Below are 12460 nucleotides of genomic sequence, written 5' to 3'. Positions count from 1 at the left end.
TGATATTAGTGTGACATGATCGGCCCTCAGTAAAGCCATACTGCTTTGGGTCCAGCATGTTGTGTGTTTTTAAATGATCAATGATCCTTCTTTTCAGAAGTGATTCCATTAACTTGAATGCAACAGATATTAAACTCATTGGATTGTAATTGCTAGCTTCTACCTTGCTGCCCTTCTTTTGGATAGGTACAATATTAGCTATCTGCCAGTCATGGGGAACTTCTGTTAGAAGAGATTGATTAGAAAGATCTGTTAATGGTCCAACAACTATACCTCAAAGTTCTCCTGGAACTCTTGGGTGAATACAATCAGGACCCATTGATTTATCAAACTTTAACCAGGCTAGTTCCTCTGCTACTCTTCTCCAGAAATCCTGAAAAGACCTAACCCCTTTAGTGGCCTCCATAAAAAGTTTTTGCATATGCTATTGGGAATGCTAGACATAGTTAGTCAGGTTAAAAAAAGACACAAGTCCATCTAGTTCAACCAATAAAAGGAGGGGGAAAAAAAAAAACTCATACAATCCCATATACACAACCTATACCCACAGTTGATCCAAAGGAAGGCAAAAACCCCAGCAAAGCATGATCCAATTTGCTCCAGCAGGGGAAACAATTCATTCCTGATCCCCCAAGAGGTAATAGGATATTCCCTGGATCAACTTTACCTATAAATGTTACTACCCAGTTATATTATGTACATTTAGAAGAATCCAGTCCTTTTCTAAAGCAAGCTACTGAGCTGCCCAGAACCAGCTCTTGAGGGAGCCTATTAAACATTTTCACAGCTCTTACTGTGAAGAAACCTTTCGATATTTGGAGATTTAATCTCTTTTCCTCCAGACATAAAGAGTGCCCTCTGTGATGGCCTTAAAGTGATTAACTCAACACCAAGTTCACTATATGGACCACTTATGTATGTATACATGCTGATCATATAGAAGAAAGAAAGCAATACAATCAAAGGTGAACAACATAAAAATATTACCCATAAAACACATTTTTTTGGGTGCCCTGCCTCAGATCACAGTTGCAGACTAATGCACACATTACTGTTGTCCACATATTACTCCTGTTCATCTTGATAGAAACTGTGCACATCACCAGCACTGCATCCACTGATCACAGCTCAGATCCTGCATGCCTTAAAATTTGGGATTTCAACATATGCAATGCTGTACTGACAGCTGTTTCCAGGTTAGACTATATAAAAATTATCTGTGCCTGCCAGGATATGATTCAGCCACCAAAGGCCAGAGCAAGCACTCTTGCCATATCCATGTTTTTTTGTGGCTGGTGGCTGCAGGCATCGTCATTGACAATGGATCTACATGGGGGGACATTGTTCTTGTTTTTTTTAAAAAAGGAATTGTCAAAAACTGTGTTTTTGACACTTTTTAAGTGAATGAGTACAGGTACAATGCCCTCTTACTCATTCACATATGGGGGGGCAGAATCTAGGGGCCCCCTCATTAAAGGGGGCTTCCAGATTCTGATAAGCCCCCTGCCGCAGACCCCCAGAACCACCAACCAGGGTTGTGGGGAAGAGGCCCTTGTCCCCATCGACATGGCAGACCCCCCTGCCCCAAAGCACCCCCCTATGTTGAGAGCATGTGGCCTGGTATGGTATGGTTCAGGAGGGGTTCTCGCTTGTCCCCCCACTTTCCTGGCCAGCCAGGCTGTATGCTCGCGTATGGGTTTTGGGCATGACTCCATGTAATTTTTTTTTTTTGGCACAGGGATTCTGCTCAAAATCGATACCAGACATAAAGGCCTGGTATGGATTTGGGGGGGACACAACACGTTTTTAAAAAAAATGTTTGGGTCTGGTACAGAATTTAAGGAGAACACCCATGCTGTTTTTTTTCCACATTATTTATTCCCGCCAATGTTTTTTTTACATTCAGCTGTAAGTGGGGAACCCCGCTGACAGCTAATGAGCCATCCGTTGTTAAGAACACAGCGGTTGGCTTCCCAGCCAGTTCCTTAACAACCAGCTAATGTTAAAGATGCTGGTGGCCGCTGGCTCCATCTGAACTGCATCCAAATCACAGTAGTACCCCTGATCAGCTGCTTAGGACATTTGTGAAAACTGCATCCACCTAGGTAAGTATGAAACTGAAAAAAAAATCCCATACTTCTCTTTTAAGCTGGCCATACATTTATGCAAGTTTCTTATTCAAGTTAGATTTACCTTCATTATGTAGTACAAGGGCCTGTCTTACTGCATACAAATTGGAAGTGTTTAGGTTTGACCTCATATTATATGGTTTAAATCTAAAGGAACTGTACAAGAAAATTGTATAACGTATGGCCAGCTTTACAGCACTATAGATCATTAGGAAAACAGTGCATTTTTAAACCTAATTTAGTAAAAATGGAAATAGTACCAGACTCCTTTGTAAAGTCAGATTATATCAAGCACAATGCAGAGCATATGAACTTTGTAAAATGTGTCTTTTATTAAAATCTCATGCTATACTGGTTATTTCAGTAATCATATTGATATACATTCCACGGTTCCTAATTATTGGTCACATTACCTGTGAAGCTTCTGATGGGAATATGAAAATGAACATGTCTGAACAATCTCTTTTACTGGTTAACAGCTCCCTGGCTAGCCGTGCTTCACCATCTGCTCTAACTTTTTATCTATTCAGAAGTATTCATCATCTACTCACATGAAAAACAATATTTCATTTGATTCACTGAGATGGAGTGCACATTTGGAATTATTCTTCTAAAAGCATCACTTACATTGCCAGTATACTGCTGAAAATTGCAGATCAATGATCTGAAAATGTCAATGCACAGATTCAATATATTCAGTGGCGGCTGGCGCTCAATATTTTTTTTGGGGGGGGGCAAACCAACCAACCAATCTCTGCATCCATCTGCTCCGTATCTTCCCTCCCAGGCAGCTCTCGTTACAGAGATGACATCATCCCTTCAGACATGTACCTGATTCTCAGGATGCTGCCACGCTCCTGGCCCAGGCTATTGACTGGGAGGACCCACTCATTGGAGCTATGGGCTCTGCTAGGAGGACAGTGCAAGTTCTATGGAGCCGGGAAGGCAGGCTTAGGAGGCCGATGCTGCTCCTCGCTCCAGCTTGCCGAGGGGCCGTTGCTTCTCCTCACGGCCGAACGGGAAGTGGGTCCTGAGACTCGATTGGCTGGGAGCCCTAAGACTCCCTGGCCGATCGGGTCTCAGGAGCCGCTAACAGACTGGCCGGGAGGAGAAGCAGGAAGACATTAGCAAATATTAATTTGCTAATGTTACACAACTAGGTGGGCTCAGGATGCAGTGCTCTGCACCCCGAGGCCACCCTGTTTTGAAGTCAATTGGAGCCTCAGGCTCTAATCATGTGCTTAAAAAAAAAAAAAACACCCCCATTGAAATCCAATCGTCTGGCACCCTGTATGTAGATTAGGGGCCGGGCACATGGATTAGGGGGGCAGTTGCCCTGGCCACCACTGAACATATTGATGAGGGGCCCTAGGCAGATACCTTCTTCTGCACCCTCTGGATAGCACACAAAGACTGTTCTCTTTGGGAACTACAAGCTGTCAGCCGCAAAGGCTGTCAGTACTTTAGTTCATTTATTCACAGAACTCTAAATGAATGACATGGCCGTGTGGGTGAACACCAGTTTTCTTTTCAAATTGTGACGGTGGATGCAGGGAGAAGATTCCCGGCCTGCTGTCACAATTAGAAGGGGGATCAGGGAGGCTGCAGGAGCTGGAACATGTTACAAGTTCCACCTTAAAAACGGTAGAACAAGTAACATGTTCCCAACGGCAAAATGTGAAATCACAAAAATGCCATAGTCGTTTTTTTTTTAATGCGTTAAACCACACGTAGGTGTCCGATTGATAATTTTTTTAACACAAGATTCACACAACTTTTACCTAGTATTCACATGCTGAATACAATTTGAAAATGTGCGAGTCCTAAAAGTAATAAATGGTAATATAAAACTTCACATGCAAGCAGTGCTATTTCAGAAAAGTGTTACCTGCCCCTTTTGGTTTATACAGAGGCATCAACAAAGAATAAGCTAATACAGCCCAGCAAGGGGTTGTGAGCAGAAACCTACCTATATCAAAACTTCACCCAGAACTAAGGGTATTGAATGGAGTTCACTTTAAAACAATGTCTGCATAACCACAGCTTCCCAACACTGACACTATTCCTCTAAAAGCATTAATAGTTACTATGCCAGGCATAGTTATATTTGTTACCACATTCACAATTTATCCTTCTGAAGCTTATGTTGACATGAAAATTGGCTATATGCTGATATTTCAGCATCCAGATGGTAGGTAAATATTTAACCGCATCAGCATAAAAATTATTTTATGAAGTGTAAACCTATTGCTTAATATTCTGTAAAGGACCAGCGTCAAATGTAGAGCTTTAAGGACACTGCAACTCGCTGGTTCTTTTTTTAAGGGCTTTGTTTGCCCATTTATATTAAAAGCAAGTTCAGCAAATAAACATCGGTCTCCCTCGCAGGGGTTTTCAGCATTCCTTTGTCCTTCAACAAAATGACATTCAGCCTAGTTGGCTCTCACTTGCAGCACTGCTGCTCTGGCCTTACACTCCAGGCCCTTGTCTGTCTTGTACAGACTGTTTCACTGACCACCTTGGTGCATATAGCTAGCAGCCTCTTGCTGCTCTGGCTCCCCCGTGGAGCCCTCCTGACTCCTGGTACTCAGACTTCCTATCTTCCGGGATGGAGTTCAGAACTATGGTCAGGTTACTACTAAAAGCCCAGCACACACCTGACCAATCAGTATGCTGGCTGTTTTCAAAATCTGGACCCAGGACAGGGGATTTCATCCCATCCAGATCTCTCAGAAATCCGGGGCTCCAGGTCCCAAAGTGGACTTTTCTAAGAAAGGAGGAAACTGAAAGGCCAGTTTCCTCTTCCTGTTACATGCTCCCTGGAGCCCCTCAACCCATCTGGTTGAGAATTCTGGGTCACAACCTTCTTCTTGACCCTGGCAGGGCAACGCTCTGCCACAATTCTCAAAACTAATCGTTTCCTGTGAAATTAAATTGTTCTAATTTTTAAAGAGTTATCAGGAAGGTCGTCACCCAACTGGTAAGCAATACAAATTTTTCTCACATTCATAAAAACAGGAAAGCATTGCTGAGATTTTAACACAGGTACAGTTTGAGGTACCTCAACATACATACTTCATTTCAGAGTGCTTGGCAAAAATCAGGGGTTCTCTACTATGGAAACAGCCCTCAGAACTTTCATGGACGGTCCTTGACCTGCCCCTCCTATGCTGGGTATTTTATATTGGCTACAAAGTGTGATGTACAGCCCCAATTGTCAATAGGAAGATCAAAAGAGCAGAAAGGGGTAATCTATAGCATTTCTATAAGTGCTCTGGTTACGTTTTCCACATTACAGCATTGGAGGTCTCAGTAACGGCATCTACACAAATAATTTAAAGAGGTTGTAAACCCTTGTGTTTTTTTTTTTAAATAACAAACATGTCATACTTACCTCCACTGTGCAGGTCGTTTTGCAAAAAGTGGCCCCGAGCCTCCTCTTTTGGGGTCTGTCAGCGGCGCTGGTGGCTCCTCCCCGCATCAAGTGTCCACGTTGGAGAAGGCTCTCCTACAGTGGCCACCCATGCGAGCGTACTCCCGAATCCTGCATCTGTGTCCATTCACAAAGAATGCAGGACTCGGCCCCACCCCTGCATCATACGATTTGATTGACAGCAGCAGGAGCCAATGACTGCGCTGCTATCAATCTATCCATTCAGGACACGAGACACCAGCTAGAGCTGGTGTGCTCATTCCCGAACGGAAGATGACAGCTTTCAGGTAAGTAAAACGGGGGGCTGGGGGGATGCAGCACTACAGAAGGTTTTTCACCTTAATGCATAAAATGCATTAAGGTGAAAAACTTTGAGGATTTACAACCCTTTAAAGTCCTTCTCTGGGAAAAACTCTGGCAATTCAGCTTTAAACAGTAAATCCAGCCAAACATTTTTACCATGTTAAATTTACTGATCATTGAACAAATATACTCATTTTTAATATACTGACTATTAAACAAATATACTCATTTATAACATACTGAATATTGAACAAACCTGCTGGTTTGTTATAGGCAATGTACCCACATAATTCTGCCGCATCTATTTTCAAGCAGGAAGCTTAAGATTTGTCTGGCTTCCCTTAGTCCATTTAAAAATATGCAGACATTACATTAAAGCTGTTTTGAACTCCTTTATGAATTTGGCCTGGTGCTCCTTGTTTAGGTTTAGAGCTCTTTATTGCTGTTGCAGATTTTATACCATGTAATCCCCATGTGCAGTAATCAGCACCGCCTTTTTTAGTGCGCGGGGATGTGATTAAGGGTTGATGGTACCCCCATGCATTTTCCGTGCAGCACCACATTGTGTGTGGGTGCAGAAATGTGTGCAATTTACATGCAAATTATATATATATGTACCGTTTGTAAAAAAAAAAAAAAAAAAAGAAAAAGAAAACTAAACGGTTTCCAAACCTGACCCATTCTTTGTAAAATTAAACAAAAAAGTTGTGAATGGACTTATACTTTAATAGGTTCATATATGCATTAGGAGGTACCCGTGTTATCTTCACAGCTCCCCTTTCCAATGTTCACTGAAATCATTACATTTAAAGTAGTTCTCTCAGCAGCTTACCAGTTCTTATATGTAGTGGCTGTAATAGTTTTCTTTTTTCAGGCTAAGTATATTTTGTGTAAGATAATAACAAATTAATCTTGCCAGAATGCCAGTGTAAGTTCCTGTAACCTAAACTGATATATAAAACAATCAGTTTTACCAGCAACCCACTGTGAACTACAAACAAATGTTTCCCTGTGTAACGGAGATGAGGAGGGGTTGGTAGTCCAAAACAAGGAAGTAGCCTGGTGGCAATCATGGCTTCCCCCTAGATACAGTGGAGAAGCAAGCGTAGCCATACAGCGACAGGAAGTGTGTTAAACAAATGAGAACAAAGGGGAAAAGCCTAAAAATAAACAAATGTAGCTACCACATTTTTAAGGACTGATAATACTCTAAGAAATATATTACATTTTTGTTTTAGTGTTTAGAAACACTTTAAAAGGAAATGTGTAATTCACTATAATGGAAATTAAAATTAGGCACTATAATTACCTTCCTTTCTAAACATTTCTCCCCAAGACTGCTTTCAGTTTCCTATGGAGAACTGACTTGGGACCAAAGTCCCACCCAACCGGCTTACTCCCTGTTCAATAAGACTCCATAAGGGCATTCTCTTTTGACAGTAGGTTGGCAGGAGGGCAGACAGAAGAGTACACAGACAAGGGAGATGCCTGCTTTCAAGCAGCACTTTTAGTGAGTAAAGGTAATATTCACTTTAAAGTAAACCATCAGCCATTTCAAACTGATTTAGCTCATCTTTATTACAGAAACTCAACTTCCCTGACGTCTGAATTAAGTCCCACTCAACTGCCACACTGTGCCCAATTGGAGCACCCACACATTACACAGGCAGATGCTATTTGAGCAGATTAGACAGGCCATGCATGAGCCCCCCCATGAATCGATTCCCTCATCACGATGTGGATGAAGGAATCCCTCCTGTGGCGCTGTTGTATTCTGACAATGGAGAAAGTTCCCCACCATCAGAATACAGTACCGCCGGCTATAGTAAATGTATGGGCCAAAAATAACATTCCTATTGCAGACAATGCCTAAAATCACATTTGTACCTTACTGCAGATGTCTAAAAAATTCATTCAGCCAATCACAAAAGCAGGAAATAATTTTTTGAGGGGGGTTCTGTACACCAAAATTGGAATTCCCCTTTAAATGAAGGATAGAGGATATGAAACAATACAGAGTAGACTTCAATAGCTTAGAAAGCATAGCACATGATGACAATGACAAAACACAAGGCATACATGCCTTTAATAGACCAGGAAATTATTCTGAAACAGCCCTTTTACTTCCATCAATAAAAGGCTGTGTGATGTAATAGGTCTTTCTATGGAAGTGAAAGGAAAATACTGTTGCCATGGAAAGTCTACATTAGCTACTGAGTTCATAGGAATATAAATGACTTTAGTTAATCAAAATACATCTTTAGTATTGAAGCTTCACTATAAAGCAATAAAAGCAGTCCAACTGCAGAACACAAAATACTGCAGCAAAAAAACAAAACAAAAACAAAGCAAGATATCACCCTTTCCCTACACATTTACATATTTTAGGGATCCTAATATTTTTCGGTCCTGATTAAGAAACCCTGCCATGACAGACATCTTCAGACTTTTGTTTCTGACTTCCTTCTGAAAATGCTATCAGCAGTTATGCTAATTCTCAAGACAAGAATGCTTGCTTTGTCACGGACCAGACCCAAGAATACAGCAAAATGTGTGAAGGCAGAACTACTGATCTACTGGGGTTATGAAACTCACCCGTCTTGTATTGTCAAGGACCTTCTGATCTGGCTTTCCATAATTGGGGGGGTTAGCATATGGGTCATATCCAAGCTTGGCCAACATTGGTGCAATGACTGGCATGTCTCTCAAAACATCTGGAGAAATCTTCCCCACCCATTTTGACAAAGCTTCCACGTTGACTGGCTTGATGACTTGATCAGTGGACCTCTCTACCCTGGAGAAAACAGACAAAAAAAAATTGAAACTCTCTTGAGAGACAAAAGTTCAGATGTAGTTATTTGTAAATTATTAATGCATATACCCTGCACGGTTTTAAACAGATGGGACACATACATATACAAGACCATTTCAAAACTAAGCTAGATACTTTTGTAAACAAAATATAAAAGGCAAGGTAGATAAAAAAAAAAAAACACACATAGGGATTGATTTGCTAAAACTGGAAAATGCAAAATCTGGTGCAGCTCTGCATGGAAGCCAATCAGCTTCTAACTTCAGTTTGTTCAATTAAAGTACTTCTAAAAGGCAGAAGTTTATTTTTATCTTAATGCATTATATTAAATGCTTACCTAAACCCCATCTTGATCCAGTGATGTTGCATGAGAGTCTCAGCTGTCCAGGGACTTTTCCTCCTTGGCTGAGACAGCAGAGGGTGCTATTGGCTACTGCTGCTGTCAATTAAAGTCAGTAAGCCAATGAGGAGAGAAAGGGGGTGAGGCAAAGCTGCAGCTCCATATCTGAATGGACACACAGAGCAGCGGCTCATTTCGGGTGCCCCCATAGCAAGCTACTTGCTGTGGGGGCACTCGGCAGGAGGGAGGGTGACCCGAGAAGAGGAGTATCTGGGCTGCTCTGTGCAAAACCACTGCACAGAGCAGGTAAATATAACATGTTTGTTATTTATTTATTTTTTTAAACAAGACTTTTAGATCACTTTAAACTTTGACGAAACAACTTGGAAGCCGATTGGTTTCTATGCAGAGCTGCACCAGGTTTTGCACTCTCCAGTTTTAGTAAATCAACCCAATAGTAGGATGTTGAAGGGATTTACCCAATTTCAATTAGGGGGTGAAAAGGAATTTTTTCATTATGAAACTAAATGAAAGGATATGTTTTATTTCCACATACAAATATAAACCCTCCTCCTGACTTTAAAAAAATACTCATTGCATGCCATTCTGCAAGTCAGCAATCAGGTTTTTACAGAAAAAGCAAATCAATGGAGAGATTCTTCAACTTCAGCTAGTGCCTAATATTTGTAAAACCTACATTACAAAAGGTAATCGAGTCCCAATGATCTGTACATTAACAGGGGAAAGGGCACTCAATTACACTCTATGGGGCTGCAGGGTGGATGCACAAAGTTGAAAACGAGGCCTTCAGCAATCCAATTTCTTTACAAGCGAGATTGTTAATATACAGGGTGAAAGGCAGTGGCTTTCACATTGAAATTTGGGTGTTTTATAAACATAGAAATAGGGATAGATGGGAGAAATAACATTTACAGATTTTATTGTGAAAATTTAAGTTATATTTTTAAATCTTTTAAACCTAACCATGGCTCTATGCAAGATATATGCCAACATGATGTCATCAATAGTTAGTTAAAGTATAACTAAAAGGCAAAACTTTTTTGTTTTGTTTTGGATAGGGTATAGAAGTATTAGAAAGCTTGTCAGCTTTCATTGCTGTCTGTGCCCCCGGTATCCTCTCGATTTGTCTTGTTTACTATTATCATTGAAAGTGAAAGTAAAAGAAAATCCCACATTTTGGGTTGTCCCCAATGGAGACACTACTTCTGGTGACTTGGGTGTCCCCAAGAAATTCCCCATAATTTGCAGGGATTTCTGCTCACTTCCTGTTCGGCTATGGGACAGGAAGTGAAGAAAAATCGCAGCATTGGGATGCAGATGGCAAAAAAAATCTGATAGAGGTTGTAACTATTACTCTATCCAAAATTTTAAAAAAGTTTTGCCTATAGTTCTACTTTAATGCAAACATAACTAGACATCAATTACTTAGAATCCGAAAAGTTTCTAAAACAATCATGTACAGTGCCTTCAAAAAGTATTCATACCTCTTGAAATGTTCCACATTTTGTCACGTAAATGTATTTTATTGAGATTTTATGTGATAGCCCAACACAAAGTGGCCCATAATTGTGAAATGGAAGTAAAATGATAAATGATTTTCAAAATTGTCTACAAATAAATATGTGAAAAGCGTGGCATGCATTTGTATTCAGCCCCCCTGAGTCAATACTTTGTAGAACCATCTTTCGCTGCAATTACAGCTGCAAGTCTTTTTGGGGATGTCACTGCCACTTTTGCACATCTCGAGAGTGATATTTTTTGCCCATTTTTCTTTGCAAAATAGCTTAAGCTCGGTCAGAATGGATGGTAAGTGTCTGAACAACAAGTTTTCAAGTCTAGCCGCATATTCTTAATTGGATTCAGGTCTGGACTTTGGGCCATTTTTGGAGCCATTCTAACACATGAATATGCTTTAATCTAAAACAATTCCATTGTAGCTTTGGCTGTATGTTTAGGGTCGTTGTCCTGCTGGAAGGTGAACCTCCACCCTAGTCTTAAGTCTTTTGCAGACTCTAACAGCTTTTCTTCTAAGATTGCCCTGTCTTTGGCTCTATCCATCTTCCCATCAACTCTGACCAGCTTCCCTGTCCCTGCTGAAGAAAAGCATCCCCACAACATGATGCTGCCACCACCATGTTTCACGGTGGGGATGGTGTGCACTGTTAAGTTTTCTGCTACATATAGCTTTTTGCTTTTAGGCCAAAAAGTTAAACTTAGGTCTCATCTGACCAGAGCACCTTCTTCCACATATTTGCTGTGTCCCCCACATGGCTTCCCGCAAACAGGACTTCTTATGGCTTTATTGCAACAATGGATTTCTTCTTGCCACTCTTCCATTAAGGCCAGATTTGTGACGTGCATGACTAATAGTTGTCCTGTGGACAGTTTCTCCCACCTGAGCTGTGGATCTCTGCAGCTCCTCCACAGTTACCCTGTTTCCCTGAAAATAAGACCTAGCATGATTGCCAGTGATGGCTGCAATATAAGCCCTACCCCCCAAATAAGCCCTACCCTGTTTCCCCGAAAATAAGCCCTACCCTGAAAATAAGACCTACAAGGACTTTAATTAGGGCTTATTTGGGGGGTAGGGCTTATATTGCAGCCATCACCGACAATCACGCTAGGTCTTATTTTCGGGGAAACAGGGTACCATGGGCCTCTTGACTGCTTCTCTGATTAATGCTCTTTGCCTGGCATGTCAGTTTAGGTGGATGACCATGTCTTGGTAGGTTTGAAGTTCTGCCATGCTCTTTCCATTTTTGGATGATAGATTGAACAATGCTGCGTGAGATGTAAAAGCTTGGGATTTTTTTTTATAACCTAACCCTGCTTTAAACTTCTCCACAACTTTATCCCTGACCTGTCTGGTGTGTTCCTTGGTCTTCATGATGCTGTTTGTTCACTAAGGTTCTTTAGCAAACCTCTGAGGGCTTCACAGAACAGCTGTATTTATACTGAGATTAAATTACACACTGGTGGACTCTATTTACTAATTAGGTGACTTCTGAAGGCAATTGGTTCCACTAGATTTTAGTTAGGGGTATCAGAGTAAAGGGGGCTGAATACAAATGTATACCACACTTTTCACATATTTATTTGTAAAAAAAAAAAAATGAAAACCATTTATCATTTTCCTTCCACTTCACAATGAGCTAGTGATCTATCACAAAAAAATATGTTTTTGGTTGTAACATGACAAAATGTGGAAAATGTCAAGGGGTATGAATACTTTTTCAAGGCACTGTAAAAGAGCACAAAAACAAACAAAAAACCTTTAAGCTCAAATAAAACTGTCCATATATTTTACTGCCCATATAAAGGGAATGCATCTATCTGCTTACAGAAGGGTACTTCCTCACCAGTCAGTAAAAATTGTCACCCTAAGTGTCTGGAAAACAGTGTTCTGCATTCTGTTGCTATAA

At 40.9% G+C, this 12460-nt stretch overlaps 1 protein-coding gene across 7 annotated transcripts in view; it reads right to left on the bottom strand.

Annotated features, from left to right (window-relative positions):
- Nucleotides 1-12460, bottom strand: part of TPST1 (tyrosylprotein sulfotransferase 1) — a 128604-nt gene that overhangs the window by 28554 nt on the left and 87590 nt on the right. For all 7 annotated transcript variants that reach the window (XM_073615115.1, XM_073615116.1, XM_073615111.1 and 4 more), the window contains one exon: nucleotides 8461-8659. In XM_073615115.1, the coding sequence (XP_073471216.1) occupies nucleotides 8461-8659 (199 nt within the window). The remainder of the gene's footprint in view (nucleotides 1-8460; nucleotides 8660-12460) is intronic.

This window comes from Aquarana catesbeiana, linkage group LG02 (genome assembly GCF_042186555.1).
Source record: "Aquarana catesbeiana isolate 2022-GZ linkage group LG02, ASM4218655v1, whole genome shotgun sequence".
Classification (NCBI taxonomy): Eukaryota; Metazoa; Chordata; class Amphibia; order Anura; family Ranidae; genus Aquarana; species Aquarana catesbeiana.
Note: the sequence above shows the minus strand (reverse complement) of the source record. Positions and strands in the feature narration are given on the sequence as shown.